Below are 23,309 nucleotides of genomic sequence, written 5' to 3' on the forward strand. Positions count from 1 at the left end.
TCTCATCTAGCAGCATTAGTCCTGCCTTTCGCCCTGTCTCAGCTTCTTACAGCCAGATGAGAGCGAAAGGAAAAGGGAGGAGGACAGAGAGAGAGGGATGGGGGAGGAGGGAGGAGGGAGGAGGGAGGAGGACAGAGAGAGAGAGGGGAGGAGGGAGGAGGGATGAGGGAGGAGGAGGGAGGGTGAAGGAGAGAGAGAGGGGGGAGGAGGGAGGAGGGAAGAGGAGGGAGGGTGACAGAGAGAGAGAGGGAGGAGGGGAGGAGGGAGGAGGGAGGAGGGAGGAGGGAGGAGGGAGGAGGAGGAGGGAGGAGGGAGGAGGACAGAGAGAGAGAGGGGAGGAGGGAGGAGGGAGGAGGAGGAGGACAGAGAGAGAGAGGGGAGGAGGGAGGAGGGAGGAGGGAGGAGGGAGGAGGACAGAGAGAGAGAGGGGAGGAGGGAGGAGGGATGAGGGAGGAGGAGGGAGGGTGACAGAGAGAGAGAGGGGGGATGAGGGAGGAGGGAGGAGGAGGGAGGGTGACAGAGAGAGAGAGAGGGGGAGGAAGGAGGAGGGATGAGGGAGGAGGAGGGAGGGTGAAGGAGAGAGAGAGGGGGGAGGAGGGAGGAGGGAAGAGGAGGAGGGTGACAGAGAGAGAGAGGAGGGAGGAGGGAGGAGGGAGGAGGGAGGAGGGAGGAGGGAGGAGGGAGGAGGGAGGAGGGAGGAGGGAGGGGGAGGAGAGAGAGAGGGGGAGGAGGGAAGAGGAGGGAGGGTGACAGAGAGAGAGAGGGGGGAGGAGGGAAGAGGAGGGAGGGTGACAGAGAGAGAGGGGGGAGGATGAGGGAGGAGGGAGGCTGGAGGGTGACAGAGAGAGAGAGGGGGGAGGAGGGGAAGAGGAGGGAGGGTGACAGAGAGAGAGGGGGGAGGATGAGGGAGGAGGGAGGCTGGAGGGTGACAGAGAGAGAGAGGGGGGAGGAGGGAGGAGGAGGGAGGGTGACAGAGAGAGAGATGGGGATGAGGAGGAGGGAGGAGGAGGGAGGAGGGAGGGAGGGTGACAGAGAAAGAGAGGGGGGGATGGGAGGGTGACAGAGAGAGGGGGGGGGGGTGAGGGAGGAGGAAGGAGGGCAGAGAGAGAGGGAGGGAGGGCGACAGAGAGATAGGGAGGGATGGGGGGTAGGGAGGGGGGTGACAGAGAGAGAGGGAGGGGGGATGGAGGGCGACAGAGAGAGAGGGAGGGGAGGGCGACAGAGAGAGGGGGGAGGGCGACAGAGAGAGGGGGAGGGCGACAGATAGAGAGGGGGGAGGGCGACAGAGAGAGAGTGTGTGCGTGTGGTGTGTGTGTGTATTTGTGTGTGCGTTGTGTGTATTTGTGTGTGCGTGTGTGTGTGTATTTGTGTGTGCGGGTGTGCGTGTGCGTATTGTGTGTGGAGAGAGAGAGAGAGAGTGCGAGAGAGAGAGAGAGAGAGAGAGAGAGAGAGAGATCTGCTGAATCCTGTTGGCTGGGGAGCAGGGGGCATGACTCAGTGGCGAGAGAGGAGAGAGAGAGAGAGAGAGAGAGAGGGGGGAGAGAGAGAGAGAGAGAGAGGAGAGAGAGGGAGAGAGAGAGAGAGAGAGGAAGGCGGGAGAGCAGGCGGTGTGACAGATGCACTTCTCCAGCCCTATCCTCGCCATCAGACCAGTGGCTCTCTTCCATTGGCTCACTGCACTGGACCGGAAAACAGAAAACACTACAGCACCATGCCTGTTTCTGTCACTACGGCAAGCCTCTACCGCCACAGCTGCCACGACTGTGCAGCATCTCCTCTACCTCCAGCCAGCACTCAGACAGAGACTCTGAGAGAAAGCGGGAGCCCCCTGAAGACGGGTTCAGTGGAGTGAGGGAAGCAGAGGCTGGACCAGGGCTACGGATCTACCGACTGAAGCACCGAGCAGCTTGTTGTGTTTCTGTTTCTCTGCTGCGACTGCCTGAGCTCCATGCAAGAGGAGAAGGAAAGGAACGAGGGAAAGAAGAAAACTGCTGCTGAGAACCTGAAAGAGCTGGAAGAAGGAAACAAAGCCCACGCAGCAACACAGTTCTGAAGTGGCTCAGAGAGACAGAGTGACTCTGAAGTGGCTCAGAGAGACAGAGTGACTCTGAAGTGGCTCAGAGAGACAGACTGACTGACTGAAGTGGCTCAGAAAGACAGACTGACTGACTCTGAAGTGGCTTAGAGAGACAGACTAAGTGAAGTGGCTCAGAGAGACAGACCGACTGACTCTGAAGTGACTCAGAGAGACAGACTGACTGAAGTGGCTCAGAGAGACAGACTAAGTGAAGTGGCTCAGAGAGACAGACTGACTGACTCTGAAGTGACTCAGAGAGACAGACTGATTGAAGTGGCTCAGAGAGACAGACTGACTGAAGTGCCTCAGAGAGACAGACTGACTGAAGTGACTCAGAGAGACAGACTGACTGAAGTGACTCAGAGAGACAGACTGACGGACTATGCTTCTGCTCCAGTGATAATCCAGGAATATTCTCTTCACTGACATGAGGAAGCCCTCTCTCAACCCCTGACTGAAGGACTGACCGCAGGGTTTTGATCAGAGCAGTGGCGGACACCGACAGCACGTAGCAGGTCTGTCCACAGGAGTTCTGTTCGGGTCTATTAGATCTGAGACGTTAGAATCTGACTTGTCAGCGCAGGGAACGGCATTGTTTAAAAAAACGACTCGGCTACAGGTTCTCTAGATCTCACACTCTGTACGACTTCTTCGTTGTCTTCTCGTGACTCTTGACTGTTTGTCTGTTGCGCTCAGTGGAAGCTCTGTGCCTCATGGCTTGCTACTACATAGTCATCAGCTCTACTCACCTCAGCAACGGCCACTTCAGGAACATCAAGGGAGTTTTCCGCGGACCCCTCAGCAAGAATGGCAACAAGAACTTGGTAAGAACTAGTGACTTTAAAAAAAACTTTGTTTTTGTTTATTACTTTCTCGTTGTGTTTTGTGAGTACGTCGTGCTCGTGTTCACTGCTATGATGGGTGGGACGGAAGCCTTCCAGAACTTAGTTTGACTCGGAAGCAAAGAGTAAGACGTCAAACGTGACTCTCTATCTTACTCTGTTGTGTCCAGCATGACTCTCTATCTTACTCTGTTTTCACAAGGGCATTGGACTCTTTCCTTTACCTCTTGTTTCTCCCCTGAAAGACATTTTGAGTAAAGGTATGTAAATGTAGAAACACTAGCCTGCTGGATTCGGTAAGCTGTTGTGCTACAACACAGAGAGAGTTCATTGTGTTCAAATGTACCGGTCGACATAGAGAACAGAACGGTGAACGTGTCACAGACCCAAGGAGTTCATTTTAGTTCCAATGTTCCATCCATCCATGGGGCGGCAGGGTAGCCTAGTGGTTAGAGTGTTGGACTAGTAACCGGAAGGTTGCAAGTTTAAATCCCCGAGCTGACAAGGTACAAATCTGTCGTTCTGCCCCTGAACAGGCAGTTAACCCACTGTTCCTAGGCCGTCATTGAAAATAAGAATTTGTTCTTAACTGACTTGCCTAGTTAAACAAAGATAAAATAAAAAATAAATCCTGACTCCCTGACAGAACAAGAACAGAACGGTGAACGTGTCACAGACCCAAGGAGTTCATTTTAGTTCCAATGTTCCATCCTGACTGCCTGACAGAACAAGAACAAGAACAGAACGGTGAACGTGTCACAGACCCAAGGAGTTCATTTTAGTTCCAATGTTCCATCCTGACTGCCTGACAGAACAAGAACAAGAACAGAACGGTGAACGTGTCACAGAAGGACGTGTTCTGTCCAGTGACCGTGGCTAAATTCCCACCAGATGGATGGCGAGCACGCCGCTAATCTCTAAACACGCAGTCATAAGTGATGTCATAGGATTGAGTCCTTAATCGTCCTTTTACTGTAGCTAGGGGTTTAGTTGTGATGCAAATTAATCCTTCTGTTTGCCCAACCAGAAACGTGCATTCTAGAATACACATTGCAAATTCCACAATCAGAACTCGGAATCTGGGGCAACACAGTGGGGAAATTAGGGGAGAGGAGAAATACGTCTAGAGATTTCTGCTCGGAGAGATTTTTTAGAGCTATTAATTATGTAAACAAAAAGTATGATCTCTCCATTGTTTGTCATAGAGATCATCGCCCACACCAGATATTATCAGTGCTGCTACCCGGATTACTCACTACACACACTAATCTCATTTAAATGAAAGAGTTAAGACTTCCTTAAAGGAGGAAGTGCCTTGGCTTTTCATAGCATGTGAATATGCTGCTGATTAAATTGTTCATGCTCTCCCTAAAAAATAAAAAAAAACTCTCTCTCTCTACTCTTTGTCAGTCGAGGAGAACAGAGCTTTCCTGAAAGCCAACAACGCTCTCTTTTAACAAATCAGAAATTATTGGACATAAAATATTGAAGTGCTCTGTTCCCACTCTATGAGTTCTCTGTCTCCCACATTGTGTTTGACAGAATAGCAGCGCGTGTCAAGGCACTGAGAAGGAAGCTGTAGCAGCAACCTCTCCTTCTCTGTGGCCAGGGCTGGGTGCTCTGGGCCATTACCAAGGCTCCATCTAACTTCCACCCCTCAGGGTTATCGTTTCACTCCATCTCTCACTGCGGGGGAGACCTGATGTCATTTAATCTAGAATTACTTAGAGGCCGGGAGCAGAGGACGGGGGTGATGGGGGATGTCCCGTCCTGCCAGCACCACACACAGCCACTGTAAATATACTGTGAGAGAGAGAGAGAGAGAGAGAGAGAGAGAGAGAGAGAGAGAGAGAGAGAGAGAGAGAGAGAGGGGACGGAGAGATGGGACAGACAGAGGGGACGTAGAGATGGGACAGACAGAGAGAGAGATAGAGAGAGAGACAGAGATGAGACAGAGAGAGGGGACGGAGAGATGGGACAGACAGAGAGAGATAGAGAGAGAGACAGAGATGAGACGGAGAGAGGGGACGGAGAGATGTGACAGACAGAGAGAGAGAGATAGAGAGAGAGACAGAGATGAGACAGAGAGAGGGGACGGAGAGATGGGACAGACAGAGGGGACGTAGAGATGGGACAGACAGAGAGAGAGATAGAGAGAGAGACAGAGATGAGACAGAGAGAGGGGACGGAGAGATGGGACAGACAGAGAGAGATAGAGAGAGAGACAGAGATGAGACGGAGAGAGGGGACGGAGAGATGTGACAGACAGAGAGAGAGAGATAGAGAGAGAGACAGAGATGAGACAGAGAGAGGGGACGGAGAGATGGGACAGTCAGAGGGGACGGAGAGATGGGACAGACAGAGATAGAGAGATAGAGAGAGACAGAGATGAGACAGAGAGAGAGACAGAGATGGGAAAGACAGAGAGAGAGAGAGACAGAGAGAGAGACAGAGATGAGACAGAGAGAGGGGATGGAGAGATGGGACAGACAGAGAGAGACAGAGATGAGACAGAGAGAGACAGAGATAGAGACAGAGAGAGGGGACGGAGAGATGGGACAGAGAGAGAGAGAGACAGAGAGAGAGAGATGAGAGAGAGAGATGAGACAGAGAGACAGAGATGAGACAGAGAGAGGGTACGGAGAGATGGGACAGACAGAGAGAGAGAGAGAGACAGACAGAGATGAGACAGAGAGAGGGGACGGAGAGATGAGACAGAGAGAGGGGACGGAGAGATGGGACAGACAGAGGGGACGGAGAGATGAGACAGAGAGAGAGACAGAGAGATGGGACAGACAAAGGGGACGGAGAGATGGGACAGACAGAGTTGACGGAGAGAGGGGACGGAGAGAGGGGACAGACAGAGGGGACGGAGAGAGGGGACGGAGAGAGGTGACTCCAATCTACTCTAAACTACTGGAGTAAAACAGCCATGTACTACAGTTGACATGGTAAACTACCGATGTATTCGTATGTAGCCTAGAGACTGATGATAGAGAATAACCTAAATATATGTACACATATATTATAAATACTAACATATTGTCTATTTATTTGATCTCTTAAAACCTGCTACAACACATGATAACACGCACAATGATGACAGATTGTCCCACAGATCAAGCAATCCACTGTTAAACAAAGAAACATTTTGAAATATAACAATAATAATAATAATAATATAATAATAATATAATAATAATAATAATAATAATAATAATAATAACAATAACAATAATAATAATAATAATATAATAATATAATAATAATAATAATAATATAATAATATAATAATAATAATAATATAATAATAATAATAATAATATAATAATAATAATAATAATAATAATATAATAATATAATAATAATAATAATAATAATAATATAATAATAATATAATAATAATAATAATAATAATAATAATATAATAATATAATAATAATAATATAATAATATAATAATAATAATAATAATAATATAATAATATAATCATATAATATAATAATAATAATATAATAATATAATAATAATAATAATAATAATAATATAATAATATAATAATATAATAATATAATAATAATATAATAATATAATAATATAATAATATAATAATATAATAATATAATAATAATATAATAATATAATAATATAATAATATAATAATATAATAATATAATAATAATAATATAATAATAATAATATAATAATATAATAATAATAATATAATAATAATAATAATATAATAATTATTACATAATATAATAAGTACACACACAGCTGGAACGTTGTGGTGTTGTGCTCTTTATCCGTTCTACATAGCATTACAAATATCGACTTGAAACATGGACAATCAACGATGACACAAATGGTTCAAACGACTGATCATCTGATTGATAAACGACTGATCATCTGATTGATACACGACTGCTCATCTGATCGATAAACGACGGATCATCCGATTGAAAAAATGACTGATCATCAGATTGATAAACGACCGATCATCTGATCGATAAACGACTGATCATCCGATTGATAAAATGACTGATCATCTGATTGAAAAACGACGGATCATCTGATTGATAAAACGACTGATCACCTGATTGATAAAAGACTGATCACCTGATTGATAAAACGACTGATCATCTGATTGATAAAACGACCGATCATCGCATTGATAAAACGACCGATCATCTGATTGATAAAACGACCGATCATCTGATTGATAAAACGACTGATCATCTGATCGATAAAACGACTGATCATCTGATCGATAAACGACTGATCATCTGATTGTATATCCTCTAAAAAAACTCACCGTAATGAAACATGGCAGAGAATTAAGGAGGCGTTATAGACGAAAGGACTAGTCAGATCAACCCCAATAAACGAGAAAAAAAGGCTAAACAATATGGATTCAAATTAAAGTGAAAAAAATGAATAATTGAAAACCAGTCAGAACATATGTGTAATTTAAATTGAAATGCTTCTTCAAAAATATCTCTGTCAAACAGTTAGAGATACTACACTACATGTTCAGTGAAAAGAAAGGAAAGACACCTACCTGCAACACAAAAGTCCTCATTTCCAGAAAGAGTTTGGATACAAAAGAGGGAGATGTCTCAGTCTACATGTTCTTTGTGTTCGCACAGTGGGTGACTCTGTGGACAGCTCTGTGTTAGGAGACAGTGTGTTAGTGGACAGCTCTGTGTTAGGAGACAGTGTGTTAGTGGTCACACAGTGGGTGACTCTGTGGACAGCTCTGTGTTAGGAGACAGTGTGTTAGTGGACAGCTCTGTGTTAGGGGACAGTGTGTTAGTGGACAGCTCTGTGTTAGGAGACAGTGTGTTAGTGGTCACACAGTGGGTGACTCTGTGGACAGCTCTGTGTTAGGAGACAGTGTGTTAGTGGTCACACAGTGGGTGACTCTGTGGACAGCTCTGTGTTAGGAGACAGTGTGTTAGTGGTCACACTGTGAGTGACTCTGTGGACAGCTCTGTGTTAGGAGACAGTGTGTTAGTGGTCACACAGTGGGTGACTCTGTGGACAGCTCTGTGTTAGGAGACAGTGTGTTAGTGGTCACACAGTGGGTGACTCTGTGGACAGCTCTGTGTTAGGAGACAGTGTGCTAGTGGTCACACAGTGGGTGACTCTGTGGACAGCTCTGTGTTAGGAGACAGTGTGTTAGTGGTCACACAGTGGGTGACTCTGTGGACAGCTCTGTGTTAGGAGACAGTGTGTTAGTGGACAGCTCTGTGTTAGGAGACAGTGTGTTAGTGGACAGCTCTGTGTTAGGAGACAGTGTGTTAGTGGTCGCACAGTGGGTGACTCTGTGGACAGCTCTGTGTTAGGAGACAGTGTGTTAGTGGACAGCTCTGTGTTAGGAGACAGTGTGTTAGTGGTAACACAGTGGGTGACTCTGTGGACAGCTCTGTGTTAGGAGACAGTGTGTTAGTGGTCACACAGTGGGTGACTCTGTGGACAGCTCTGTGTTAGGAGACAGTGTGTTAGTGGACAGCTCTGTGTTAGGAGACAGTGTGTTAGTGGACAGCTCTGTGTTAGGAGACAGTGTGTTAGTGGTCACACAGTGGGTGACTCTGTGGACAGCTCTGTGTTAGGAGACAGTGTGTTAGTGGTCACACAGTGGGTGACTCTGTGGACAGCTCTGTGTTAGGAGACAGTGTGTTAGTGGTAACACAGTGGGTGACTCTGTGGACAGCTCTGTGTTAGGAGACAGTGTGTTAGTGGTCACACAGTGGGTGACTCTGTGGACAGCTCTGTGTTAGGAGACAGTGTGTTAGTGGACAGCTCTGTGTTAGGAGACAGTGTGTTAGTGGACAGCTCTGTGTTAGGAGACAGTGTGTTAGTGGTCACACAGTGGGTGACTCTGTGGACAGCTCTGTGTTAGGAGACAGTGTGTTAGTGGTCACACAGTGGGTGACTCTGTGGACAGCTCTGTGTTAGGAGACAGTGTGTTAGTGGTCACACAGTGGGTGACTCTGTGGACAGCTCTGTGTTAGGAGACAGTGTGTTAGTGGTCACACAGTGGGTGACTCTGTGGAAAGCTCTGTGTTAGGAGACAGTGTGTTAGTGGTCACACAGTGGGTGACTCTGTGGACAGCTCTGTGTTAGGAGACAGTGTGTTAGTGGACAGCTCTGTGTTAGGAGACAGTGTGTTAGTGGACAGCTCTGTGTTAGGAGACAGTGTGTTAGTGGTCACACAGTGGGTGACTCTGTGGACAGCTCTGTGTTAGGAGACAGTGTGTTAGTGGTCACACAGTGGGTGACTCTGTGGACAGCTCTGTGTTAGGAGACAGTGTGTTAGTGGTAACACAGTGGGTGACTCTGTGGACAGCTCTGTGTTAGGAGACAGTGTGTTAGTGGTCACACAGTGGGTGACTCTGTGGACAGCTCTGTGTTAGGAGACAGTGTGTTAGTGGACTGTTCTGTGTTAGGAGACAGTGTGTTAGTGGACAGCTCTGTGTTAGGAGACAGTGTGTTAGTGGTCACACAGTGGGTGACTCTGTGGACAGCTCTGTGTTAGGAGACAGTGTGTTAGTGGTCACACAGTGGGTGACTCTGTGGACAGCTCTGTGTTAGGAGACAGTGTGTTAGTGGTCACACAGTGGGTGACTCTGTGGACAGCTCTGTGTTAGGAGACAGTGTGTTAGTGGTCACACAGTGGGTGACTCTGTGGACAGCTCTGTGTTAGGAGACAGTGTGTTAGTGGTCACACAGTGGGTGACTCTGTGGACAGCTCTGTGTTAGGAGACAGTGTGTTAGTGGACAGCTCTGTGTTAGGAGACAGTGTGTTAGTGGACAGCTCTGTGTTAGGAGACAGTGTGTTAGTGGTCACACAGTGGGTGACTCTGTGGACAGCTCTGTGTTAGGAGACAGTGTGTTAGTGGTCACACAGTGGGTGACTCTGTGGACAGCTCTGTGTTAGGAGACAGTGTGTTAGTGGACAGCTCTGTGTTAGGAGACAGTGTGTTAGTGGACAGCTCTGTGTTAGGAGACAGTGTGTTAGTGGACAGCTCTGTGTTAGGAGACAGTGTGTTAGTGGACAGCTCTGTGTTAGGAGACAGTGTGTTAGTGGACAGCTCTGTGTTAGGAGACAGTGCGTTAGTGGTCGCACAGTGGGTGACTCTGTGGACAGCTCTGTGTTAGGAGACAGTGTGTTAGTGGACAGCTCTGTGTTAGGAGACAGTGTGTTAGTGGTAACACAGTGGGTGACTCTGTGGACAGCTCTGTGTTAGGAGACAGTGTGTTAGTGGTCACACAGTGGGTGACTCTGTGGACAGCTCTGTGTTAGGAGACAGTGTGTTAGTGGACAGCTCTGTGTTAGGAGACAGTGTGTTAGTGGACAGCTCTGTGTTAGGAGACAGTGTGTTAGTGGACAGCTCTGTGTTAGGAGACAGTGTGTTAGTGGTCGCACAGTGGGTGACTCTGTGGACAGCTTTTTGTTAGGAGACAGTGTGTTAGTGGACAGCTCTGTGTTAGGAGACAGTGTGTTAGTGGTCAGCTCTGTGTTAGGAGACAGTGTGTTAGTGGACAGCTCTGTGTTAGGAGACAGTGTGTTAGTGGACAGCTCTGTGTTAGCAGACCGTGTGTTAGTGGACAGCTCTGTGTTAGGAGACAGTGTGTTAGTGGACAGCTCTGTGTTAGGAGACAGTGTGTTAGTGGTCGGACAGCTCTGTGTTAGGAGACAGTGTGTTAGTGGACAGCTCTGTGTTAGGAGACAGTGTGTTAGTGGTGGGAAAGCTCTGTGTTAGGAGACAGTGTGTTAGTGACACAGCTCTGTGTTAGGAGACAGTGTGTTAGTGGACAGCTCTGTGTTAGGAGACAGTGTGTTAGTGGTCGGACAGCTCTGTGTTAGGAGACAGTGTGTTAGTGGACAGCTCTGTGTTAGGAGACAGTGTGTTAGTGGACAGCTCTGTGTTGGGAGACAGTGTGTTAGTGGACAGCTCTGTGGTAGGAGACAGTGTGTTAGTGGTCGGACAGCTCTGTGTTAGTAGACAGTGTGTTAGTGGTCGGACAGCTCTGTGTTAGGAGACAGTGTGTTAGTGGACAGCTCTGTGTTAGGAGACAGTGTGTTAGTGGACATCTCTGTGTTAGGAGACAGTGTGTTAGTGGACAGCTCTGTGTTAGGAGACAGTGTGTTAGTGGTCGGACAGCTCTGTGTTAGGAGACAGTGTGTTAGTGGACAGCTCTGTGTTAGGAGACAGTGTGTTAGTGGACAGCTCTGTGTTAGAAACAGTGTGTTAGTGGACAGCTCTGTGTTAGGAGACAGTGTGTTAGTGGACAGCTCTGTGTTAGGACACAGTGTGTTAGTGGTCGCAGAGTGGGTGTCTCTGTGGACAGCTCTGTGTTAGGAGACAGTGTGTTAGTGGTCGCACAGTGGGTGACTCTGTGGACAGCTCTGTGTTAGGAGACAGTGTGTTAGTGGACAGCTCTGTGTTAGGAGACAGTGTGTTAGTGGCCAGCTCTGTGTTAGGAGACAGTGTGTTAGTAGACAGCTCTGTGTTAGGAGACAGTGTGTTAGTGGACAGCTCTGTGTTAGGAGACAGTGTGTTAGTGGACAGCTCTGTGTTAGGAGATAGTGTGTTAGTGGTCGCACAGTGGGTGACTCTGTGGACAGCTCTGTGTTAGGAGACAGTGTGTTAGTGGTCACACAGTGGGTGACTCTGTGGACAGCTCTGTGTTAGGAGACAGTGTGTTAGTGGTCACACAGTGGGTGACTCTGTGGACAGCTCTGTGTTAGGAGACAGTGTGTTAGTGGTCGGACAGCTCTGTGTTAGGAGACAGTGTGTTAGTGGACAGCTCTGTGTTAGGAGACAGTGTGTTAGTGGACAGCTCTGTGTTAGGAGACAGTGTGTTAGTGGTGGGACAGCTCTGTGTTAGGAGACAGTGTGTTAGTGGACAGCTCTGTGTTAGGAGACAGTGTGTTAGTGGACAGCTCTGTGTTAGGAGACAGTGTGTTAGTGGTCGGACAGCTCTGTGTTAGGAGACAGTGTGTTAGTGGACAGCTCTGTGTTAGGAGACAGTGTATTAGTGGACATCTCTGTGTGAGGAGACAGTGTGTTAGTGGACAGCTCTGTGTTAGGAGACAGTGTGTTAGTGGACAGCTCTGTGTTAGGAGACAGTGTGTTAGTGGACAGCTCTGTGTTAGGAGACAGTGTGTTAGTGGACAGCTCTGTGTTAGGAGACAGTGTGTTAGTGGACAGCTCTGTGTTAGGAGACAGTGTGTTAGTGGACAGCTCTCTGTTAGGAGACAGTGTGTTAGTGGACAGCTCTGTGTTAGGAGACAGTGTGTTAGTGGACAGCTCTGTGTTAGGAGACAGTGTGTTAGTGGTGGGACAGCTCAGTGTTAGGAGACAGTGTGTTAGTGGATAGCTCTGTGTTAGGAGACAGTGTGTTAGTGGACAGCTCTGTGTTAGGAGACAGTGTGTTAGTGGACAGCTCTGTGTTAGGAGACAGTGTGTTAGTGGTGGGACAGCTCAGTGTTAGGAGACAGTGTGTTAGTGGACAGCTCAGTGTTAGGAGACAGTGTGTTAGTGGACAGCTCTGTGTTAGGAGACAGTGTGTTAGTGGTCGGACAGCTCTGTGTTAGGAGACAGTGTGTTAGTGGACAGCTCTGTGTTAGGAGACAGTGTGTTAGTGGTGGGACAGCTCTGTGTTAGGAGACAGTGTGTTAGTGACACAGCTCTGTGTTAGGAGACAGTGTGTTAGTGGACAGCTCTGTGTTAGGAGACAGTGTGTTAGTGGGACAGCTCTGTGTTAGGAGACAGTGTGTTAGTGGACAGCTCTGTGTTAGGAGACAGTGTGTTAGTGGACAGCTCTGTGTTAGAGACAGTGTGTTAGTGGACAGCTCTGTGTTAGGAGACAGTGTGTTAGTGGACAGCTCTGTGTTAGGAGACAGTGTGTTAGTGGTCGCACAGTGGGTGTCTCTGTGGACAGCTCTGTGTTAGGAGACAGTGTGTTAGTGGTCACACAGTGGGTGACTCTGTGGACAGCTCTGTGTTAGGAGACAGTGTGTTAGTGGACAGCTCTGTGTTAGGAGACAGTGTGTTTGTTGACAGCTCTGTGTTAGGAGACAGTGTGTTAGTGGACAGCTCTGTGTTAGGAGACAGTGTGTTAGTGGACAGCTCTGTGTTAGGAGACAGTGTGTTAGTGGACAGCTCTGTGTTAGGAGACAGTGTGTTAGTGGTCGCACAGTGGGTGACTCTGTGGACAGCTCTGTGTTAGGAGACAGTGTGTTAGTGGTCACACAGTGGGTGTCTCTGTGGACAGCTCTGTGTTAGGAGACAGTGTGTTAGTGGTCGCACAGTGGGTGTCTCTGTGGACAGCTCTGTGTTAGGAGACAGTGTGTTAGTGGTCGCACAGTGGGTGACTCTGTGGACAGCTCTGTGTTAGGAGACAGTGTGTTAGTGGACAGCTCTGTGTTAGGAGACAGTGTGTTTGTTGACAGCTCTGTGTTAGGAGACAGTGTGTTAGTGGACAGCTCTGTGTTAGGAGACAGTGTGTTAGTGGACAGCTCTGTGTTAGGAGACAGTGTGTTAGTGGACAGCTCTGTGTTAGGAGACAGTGTGTTAGTGGTCGCACAGTGGGTGACTCTGTGGACAGCTCTGTGTTAGGAGACAGTGTGTTAGTGGTCACACAGTGGGTGACTCTGTGGACAGCTCTGTGTTAGGAGACAGTGTGTTAGTGGTCACACAGTGGGTGACTCTGTGGACAGCTCTTTGTTAGGAGACAGTGTGTTAGTGGTCACACAGTGGGTGACTCTGTGGACAGCTCATTGTTAGGAGACAGTGTGTTAGTGGTCACACAGTGGGTGACTCTGTGGACAGCTCTGTGTTAGGAGACAGTGTGTTAGTGGACAGCTCAGTGTTAGGAGACAGTGTGTTAGTGGACAGCTCTGTGTTAGGAGACAGTGTGTTAGTGGTCGGACAGCTCTGTGTTAGGAGACAGTGTGTTAGTGGACAGCTCTGTGTTAGGAGACAGTGTGTTAGTGGTGGGACAGCTCTGTGTTAGGAGACAGTGTGTTAGTGACACAGCTCTGTGTTAGGAGACAGTGTGTTAGTGGACAGCTCTGTGTTAGGAGACAGTGTGTTAGTGGACAGCTCTGTGTTAGGAGACAGTGTGTTAGTGGACAGCTCTGTGTTAGGAGACAGTGTGTTAGTGGACAGCTCTGTGTTAGGAGACAGTGTGTTAGTGGACAGCTCTGTGTTAGAGACAGTGTGTTAGTGGACAGCTCTGTGTTAGGAGACAGTTTGTTAGTGGACAGCTCTGTGTTAGGAGACAGTGTGTTAGTGGTCGCACAGTGGGTGTCTCTGTGGACAGCTCTGTGTTAGGAGACAGTGTGTTAGTGGTCGCACAGTGGGTGACTCTGTGGACAGCTCTGTGTTAGGAGACAGTGTGTTAGTGGACAGCTCTGTGTTAGGAGACAGTGTGTTTGTTGACAGCTCTGTGTTAGGAGACAGTGTGTTAGTGGACAGCTCTGTGTTAGGAGACAGTGTGTTAGTGGACAGCTCTGTGTTAGGAGACAGTGTGTTAGTGGACAGCTCTGTGTTAGGAGACAGTGTGTTAGTGGTCGCACAGTGGGTGACTCTGTGGACAGCTCTGTGTTAGGAGACAGTGTGTTAGTGGTCACACAGTGGGTGACTCTGTGGACAGCTCTGTGTTAGGAGACAGTGTGTTAGTGGTCACACAGTGGGTGACTCTGTGGACAGCTCTGTGTTAGGAGACAGTGTGTTAGTGGTCACACAGTGGGTGACTCTGTGGACAGCTCTGTGTTAGGAGACAGTGTGTTAGTGGTCACACAGTGGGTGACTCTGTGGACAGCTCATTGTTAGGAGACAGTGTGTTAGTGGTCACACAGTGGGTGACTCTGTGGACAGCTCTGTGTTAGGAGACAGTGTGTTAGTGGTCACACAGTGGGTGACTCTGTGGACAGCTCTGTGTTAGGAGACAGTGTGTTAGTGGTCACACAGTGGGTGACTCTGTGGACAGCTCTGTGTTAGGAGACAGTGTGTTAGTGGTCACACAGTGGGTGACTCTGTGGACAGCTCATTGTTAGGAGACAGTGTGTTAGTGGTCACACAGTGGGTGACTCTGTGGACAGCTCTGTGTTAGGAGACAGTGTGTTAGTGGACAGCTCTGTGTTAGGAGACAGTGTGTTAGTGGTCACACAGTGGGTGACTCTGTGGACAGCTCTGTGTTAGGAGACAGTGTGTTAATTGGTCACACAGTGGGTGACTCTGTGGACAGCTCTGTGTTAGGAGACAGTGTGTTAGTGGTCACACAGTGGGTGACTCTGTGGACAGCTCTGTGTTAGGAGACAGTGTGTTAGTGGTCACACAGTGGGTGACTCTGTGGACAGCTCTGTGTTAGGAGACAGTGTGTTAGTGGACAGCTCTGTGTTAGGAGACAGTGTGTTAGTGGACAGCTCTGTGTTAGGAGACAGTGTGTTAGTGGTCACACAGTGGGTGACTCTGTGGACAGCTCTTTGTTAGGAGACAGTGTGTTAGTGGTCACACATTGGGTGACTCTGTGGACAGCTCTGTGTTAGGAGACAGTGTGTTAGTGGACAGCTCTGTGTTAGGAGACAGTGTGTTAGTGGACAGCTCTGTGTTAGGAGACAGTGTGTTAGTGGACAGCTCTGTGTTAGGAGACAGTGTGTTAGTGGACAGCTCTGTGTTAGGAGACAGTGTGTTAGTGGACAGCTCTGTGTTAGGAGACAGTGTGTTAGTGGACAGCTCTGTGTTAGGAGACAGTGTGTTAGTGGACAGCTCTGTGTTAGGAGACAGTGTGTTAGTGGACAGCTCTGTGTTAGGAGACAGTGTGTTAGTGGACAGCTCTGTGTTAGGAGACAGTGTGTTAGTGGACAGCTCTGTGTTAGGAGACAGTGTGTTAGTGGACAGCTCTGTGTTAGGAGACAGTGTGTTAGTGGACAGCTCTGTGTTAGGAGACAGTGTGTTAGTGGACAGCTCTGTGTTAGGGGACAGTGTGTTAGTGGACAGCTCTGTGTTAGGAGACAGTGTGTTAGTGGACAGCTCTGTGTTAGGAGACAGTGTGTTAGTGGACAGCTCTGTGTTAGGAGACAGTGTGTTAGTGGACAGCTCTGTGTTAGGAGACAGTGTGTTAGTGGACAGCTCTGTGTTAGGAGACAGTGTGTTAGTGGACAGCTCTGTGTTAGGAGACAGTGTGTTAGTGGACAGCTCTGTGTTAGGAGACAGTGTGTTAGTGGACAGCTCTGTGTTAGGAGACAGTGTGTTAGTGGACAGCTCTGTGTTAGGAGACAGTGTGTTAGTGGTCACACAGTGGGTGACTCTGTGGACAGCTCTGTGTAAGGAGACAGTGTGTTAGTGGTCAGCTCTGTGTTAGGAGACAGTGTGTTAGTGGTCACACAGTGGGTGACTCTGTGGACAGCTCTGTGTTAGGAGACAGTGTGTTAGTGGTCACCTCTGTGTTAAGAGACAGTGTGTTAGTGGACAGCTCTGTGTTAGGAGACAGTGTGTTAGTGGTCGGCTCTGTGTTAGGAGACAGTGTGTTAGTGGACAGCTCTGTGTTAGGAGACAGTGTGTTAGTGGACAGCTCTGTGTTAGGAGACAGTGTGTTAGTGGACAGCTCTGTGTTAGGAGACAGTGTGTTAGTGGACAGCTCTGTGTTAGGAGACAGTGTGTTAGTGACACAGCTCTGTGTTAGGAGACAGTGTGTTAGTGACACAGCTCTGTGTTAGGAGACAGTGTGTTAGTGGACAGCTCTGTGTTAGGAGACAGTGTGTTAGTGGACAGCTCTGTGTTAGGAGACAGTGTGTTAGTGGACAGCTCTGTGTTAGGAGACAGTGTGTTAGTGGACAGCTCTGTGTTAGGAGACAGTGTGTTAGTGGACAGCTCTGTGTTAGGAGACAGTGTGTTAGTGGACAGCTCTGTGTTAGGAGACAGTGTGTTAGTGGACAGCTCTGTGTTAGGAGACAGTGTGTTAGTGGACAGCTCTGTGTTAGGAGACAGTGTGTTAGTGGACAGCTCTGTGTTAGGAGACAGTGTGTTAGTGGACAGCTCTGTGTTAGGAGACAGTGTGTTAGTGGACAGCTCTGTGTTAGGAGACAGTGTGTTAGTGGACAGCTCTGTGTTAGGAGACAGTGTGTTAGTGGACAGCTCTGTGTTAGGAGACAGTGTGTTAGTGGACAGCTCTGTGTTAGGAGACAGTGTGTTAGTGGACAGCTCTGTGTTAGGAGACAGTGTGTTAGTGGACAGCTCTGTGTTAGGAGACAGTGTGTTAGTGGACAGCTCTGTGTTAGGAGACAGTGTGTTAGTGGACAGCTCTGTGTTAGGAGACAGTGTGTTAGTGGACAGCTCTGTGTTAGGAGACAGTGTGTTAGTGGACAGCTCTGTTTAGGAGACAGTGTGTTAGTGGACAGCTCTGTGTTAGGAGACAGTGTGTTAGTGGTCAGCTCTGTGTTAGGAGACAGTGTGTTAGTGGACAGCTCTGTGTTAGGAGACAGTGTGTTAGTGGACAGCTCTGTGTTAGGAGACAGTGTGTTAGTGGACAGCTCTGTGTTAGGAGACAGTGTGTTAGTGGACAGCTCTGTGTTAGGAGACAGTGTGTTAGTGGACAGCTCTGTGTTAGGAGACAGTGTGTTAGTGGACAGCTCTGTGTTAGGAGACAGTGTGTTAGTGGACAGCTCTGTGTTAGGAGACAGTGTGTTAGTGGACAGCTCTGTGTTAGGAGACAGTGTGTTAGTGGACAGCTCTGTGTTAGGAGACAGTGTGTTAGTGGACAGCTATGTGTTAGGAGACAGTGTGTTAGTGGACAGCTCTGTGTTAGGAGACAGTGTGTTAGTGGACAGCTCTGTGTTAGGAGACAGTGTGTTAGTGGACAGCTCTGTGTTAGGAGACAGTGTGTTATGTTGTTTTATCTGTTATATATTATTAGTGCTAAATCTATTCCTTTAGTTGTCAAGGTTGTGTTCATATTTGTATGTGCATCACTTCGCTTTGGCAACACTGACCTTCTCCTTCATGCAAATAAAGCATAGCGAATATGAATATGATAGCGAGAGATAGGGAGAGATAGACAGGGAGAGAGAGAGAGAGCGATATAATGATAGAGAGAGATGGGGAGAGAGAGAGAGAGAGAGAGAGAGAGAGAGAGAGAGAGAGAGAGAGATAGGGAGAGATTATGACAGAGAGTGAAAGATATAGGGAGGAAGAGTGAGAAATATAGATATATATATATATATAGAGGGAGAGAGAGACAGGGAGAGAGAGAGAGAGAATGAAAGAGAGAGAGAGAGAGAGAGAGAGAGAGAGAGAGAGAGAGACAGGGAGAGAGAGAGAGAGAATGAAAGAGAGAGAGAGAGAGACAGGGAGAGAGAGAGAGAGAGAGAATGAAAGAGAGAGAGAGAGAGAGAGAGAGAGAGAGACAGGGAGAGAGAGAGAGAATGAAAGAGAGAGAGAGAGAGAGAGAGAGGGAGGGGGGGGGTGAGAGATGAAGCCAGGGATGGAGGTAGGAAAAAAGGGAGGATAGGAGGGCTCCAGTGGTCATCGTTATACCACAGCGGACTTGATGCTGCTGCGTGGTGGTAATGGAGTGCCCCTCAGAGAGTCCCCAGGGACTGTAATTAGTGGTACTTTCTACGTGAGCCTGAGCTGGAGTTCTGCTACGCTCGCTCAGTACATCAACACGCATCGCAGGGCTCAGTACAGAGACACAGAATAATCACCATTAGATAAACGTAGCACAGGAGAGGATTCAGTTAAAGTTCAAGTAGCCGAGGCTACGTTCCGTCTGCTGGTGTTCTGTCTACTACTTCAGATACCTCTTTAGAATCTGATGTTGTGATATTTTAAATCAGTGCTCATCGCTATGGCTTTGGAGTTCATGTAAAAATTAAAAATAAAGAAATAATAAATTAAAGCTTAAACGTGTATTTTAAAAAATTAAAAAAAGACAGGCTTTCAGTCCGCTGTAGTTGTCCTTCTATCAGATCTCCAGCTGCATGAAGCTGGTCCTATTTTACATGGGTAAATGAGTGGTCGTCAAAGTGGCTTTTGGAATTGAACTTACATCTAGATATGTTTGAAGCTGTGTCGGCCTGATGGTGTGGGTGTTATACTGTGTTGCTGGTTGTTAACTGTGATTGGCTGGCTGTGAAGTACAGAGTAACGTCAGAAGATGTCTTCCCTAGAGAGATGTTCAGAATACAGCAGCAACACTGGAACGATCTCACACTGTTATCAGAGGCAGTAGATTTCAGTCCGAACAGTTAGACTAAGGTATCAGATGGCCTAAGAACTGGGTGGTTTAAAGGCCAAATGCAGACGTTTTTTTTTAAATCTCAATATCAAATTATTTCTGGGTAACAATTAAGTACCTTACTGTAATTATTTTCAATTAAAATGGTAAAAAAATAAATAAAATAAAAATCTCAAGAAATAATTTTTTATTGGTCTACCAAATATTTTTTCCACCTGGTGATGTCACCAAGCAGGCCAAAGCTTCATCCCACCAAACCAGGCTGAAATTTCAGGCGGTCTTTTACACTAAAACGGCAATATATTTATTTTTCCACAATTTCAAAGTATTATTCCATTGTCATAGTGTTGAAATATAAATGACATAAAAATCTGTTTATTGTCTAAACCGGGCTTTCCCTGTCCGCTCCCCCTGTGAAACTCAAATTAGCATATATATATATATATTTTTTTTTTAAACATCAAAATCTGTCTGTTAAAGTTAAAGTTAATCTGTATTTTTGCATGGGCTGGGTCTTCATCCACTGCATTGGCCGACGTCTTCCTCATCTGTGGTGGAAGGTAACATAGCTACAGCGCTGTTTGTCAGACCAGGAGATATCCCGGAGATCAGTCTTGTCACGAAAATGTCTTTAGTGTCCGAATGGTTTAGCCTACAGACGAATATGACCCTTTTACGGACAAATGAGACTCTCACAAACACAATGGTGTTCTCTGGGGAACTCATCTGAAAATGAGTGGAAAAGAATCGGGAATTTCCACTTCAGAGGTGTACTGATATAAACATTTAAAAAAATGTAATCTGAGTTTATGTCTCAGGACATTAACTTCAAAACATACTTTGTTTTGATGTATCTGTTTTTCCAAGGTTTGAATCTGATATTCGTTTCTATGGGCCAAATTCAATGTTTCATCAAATATATATTTTTTGATACCCACAGGGGTCCTAAAATTCTTAAGAAAAAAGCTAAATGACCCATCTTAAAACAATTCCCTACGTTAGCTCAGTAGAAACCCTTAGAAATCCTTAGACCTTAGCAAAAGAGACAGCTCTTCTCTTCCCGTTAATAATTTCCAACTCATTACATTATATAGATGTCATTCAGAAGAGCATCAGATCAGATGCCCTTTCAACTAGTGGTTTTACGAGAGAGAGCGAGAGAGAGAGAGAGAGAGAGAGAGAGAGACAGAGAGAGAGAGAGAGAGACAGAGAGAGAGAGAGAGAGACAGAGAGAGAGAGAGAGACAGAGAGAGAGATAGAGACAGAGAGAGAGAGAGACATAGAGAGAGAGAGAGAGAGAGAGAGAGAGAGAGAGAGAGAGAGAGAGAGAGACAGAGAGAGAGAGAGCAAGAGAGAGAGAGAGAGAGAGAGAGAGAGGGAAAAGAGAGAAGTGATACTCTTCCCACTCTAATTTCTCCAACACTCATTATACTGAACTACTGCATCGTTCATTTAATAGGAGCGTGATATACTGACCTGTTGTTGTCGGGAACAGAAACTAATTTGGCTTTAAATCATTATAACAGTCTCCCTTCCATAGAAATACTCCCCCTGATGCAGTGTGTTAACTATGTTTAATTGGTTTAATCTGTTTTATGGTCCAAATTTTTTTAAATTTTAAAGTCTGACAGTGTTTTGTGTCAAATGTAAATAGAGAATTTGACAGATTTCACAAGCTTTCTCAACAAACTATTTTCTTAAGAAATCATTATCTGTTTCCGCCCCCCTCCAACTCCAAATGTAAGATGGCAATAGACATACCTCTATACATACCTCTAGACATACCTCCAGACATACCTCTAGACATACCTCTAGACATACCTCTATACATACCTCTAGACATACCTCTATACATACCTCTAGACATACCTCTATACATACCTCTAGACATACCTCTAGACATGCCTCTATACATACCTCTATACATACCTCTAGACATACCTCTAGACATACCTCTAGACATACTTCTAGACATACCTCTAGACATACTTCTAGACATACCTCTAGACATACCTCTAGACACACCTCTAGACATACCTCTAGACATAACTCTAGACACACCTCTAGACATACCTCTATACATACCTCTAGACATACCTCCAGACATACCTCTAGACATACCTCTATACATACCTCTAGACATACCTCCAGACATACCTCTAGACATACCTCTAGACATACCTCTAGACATACCTCCAGACATACCTCTAGACATACCTCTAGACATACCTCTATACATACCTCTAGACATGCCTCTATACATACCTCTAGACATACCTCTATGCATACCTCTAGACATACCTCCAGACATACCTCTAGACATACCTCTAGACATACCTCTAGACATGCCTCTATACATACCTCTATACATACCTCTAGACATACCTCTAGACATACCTCTATACATACCTCTAGACATACCTCTAGACATACTTCTAGACATACCTCTAGACACACCTCTAGACATCTCTCTCCCTATCTCTTTCTCTATATGTCTCTGGTCTTAACTGAACCATTGTCGCTGGTACTCTATGTCTCTGGTCTTAGCTGAACAAAAGTCTCTGGTTCTATATGTCTCTGGTACTATATGTCTCTGGTCTTAGCTGAACCACAGCCTCTGGTACTGTATGTCTCTGGTCTTAGCTGAACCATCTGGTACTGTATGGCTCTGGTCTTAGCTGAACCATCTGGTACTATATGTCTCTGGTCTTAGCTGAACAATCTGGTACTATATGTCTCTGGTCTTAGCTGGACCATCTGGTACTATATGTCTCTGGTCTTAGCTGAACCATCTGGTACTATATGTCTCTGGTCTTAGCTGAACCATCTGGTACTGTATGTCTCTGGTCTTAACTGAACCACAGCCTCTGGTACTATATGTCTCTGGGACTATATGTCTCTGGTACTATATGTCTCTGGTCTTAGCTGAACCATCTGGTACTGTATGTCTCTGGTCTTAACTGAACCACAGCCTCTGGTACTATATGTCTCTGGGACTGTATGTCTCTGGTCTTAACTGAACCACAGCCTCTGGTACTATATGTCTCTGGTACTATATGTCTCTGGTACTATATGTCTCTGGTACTGTATGTCTCTGGTACTGTATGTCTCTGGTCTTAGCTGAACCACAGCCTCTAGTACTGTATGTCTCTGGTCTTAGCTGAACCATCTGGTACTATATGTCTCTGGTCTTAGCTGAACCATCTGGTACCTTATGTCTCTGGTCTTAGCTGAACCACAGCCTCTAGTACTGTATGTCTCTGGTCTTAGCTGAACCATCTGGTACTATATGTCTCTGGTCTTAGCTGAACCATCTGGTACCTTATGTCTCTGGTCTTAACTGAACCACAGCCTCTAGTACTGTATGTCTCTGGTCTTAGCTGAACCATCTGGTACTGTATGTCTCTGGTCTTAGCTGAACCTCAGCCCTTGCCGTAGAAACAACCAGATCGTTCTTTGTCTCCATGGATGCACCCTGAGCATAAACCTCTTCGAACTAAAGAGCTATTTTACCGTAGATATATAAAAAATATATATATATATATTTGGGTTCCACTGCTATAGGCAATGGAAATACTCTATATTGCTATGACAAACGAATGATGAATGAATACCTGTTTAAACCTGCCTCAGTCCTCATACATCTCCTCTGTCATTTATAACTTCTGTCAGACAGAGAATGAACCATGGTGTGTGTGTGAGTGGGTATTTCTCTCCGTTCTCTCCGTTCAACCCTGGCTGTCCTGAATATGCATGTGGCAGGGGGGTTATTTCCATGGTTTTATCGATTTCCCTTCTGAGTCATTTGGCCAGCTGGGGCTGTAGAGTGGCTGCCAGGTCGGAGAGGAGTGTGTGTGTGTGTGTGTTTAACTATTCTTGTGGGGACCAGAAGTCCCCACAAGAGTAGTAAACAAACAAACATTTGACCAACTGTGGACATTTTGTTAGTACCCACAAGGTCAAAAGCTATTTCTAGTAGTTGTTTTTGGTTAAGGTTAGAATTAGTGTTAGGGTTAAGAACTAGGGTTAAGGTTAGGGTTGGGATACGTTTTAGGGTTAGGGGTTAGGGAAAATCTTTATTTTGAATATCACTGAATTGTGTGTCCCCACAAGGTTAGCTGCACAAGACTGTGTGT

General features: G+C 46.5%; 1 protein-coding gene across 1 annotated transcript in view; it reads left to right on the forward strand.

The window, feature by feature from the left end:
- Nucleotides 1–1,565: 1,565 nt before the first annotated feature.
- znf804a (zinc finger protein 804A) overlaps nucleotides 1,566–23,309 on the forward strand; it is a 164,572-nt gene continuing 142,828 nt past the window's right edge. The window contains exon 1 of the mRNA XM_031801623.1: nucleotides 1,566–2,901. Within this exon, the coding sequence (XP_031657483.1) occupies nucleotides 2,791–2,901 (111 nt within the window). The 5' untranslated portion in view covers nucleotides 1,566–2,790. The remainder of the gene's footprint in view (nucleotides 2,902–23,309) is intronic.

This window comes from Oncorhynchus kisutch, linkage group LG2 (assembly GCF_002021735.2).
Source record: "Oncorhynchus kisutch isolate 150728-3 linkage group LG2, Okis_V2, whole genome shotgun sequence".
NCBI lineage: Eukaryota > Metazoa > Chordata > Actinopteri > Salmoniformes > Salmonidae > Oncorhynchus > Oncorhynchus kisutch.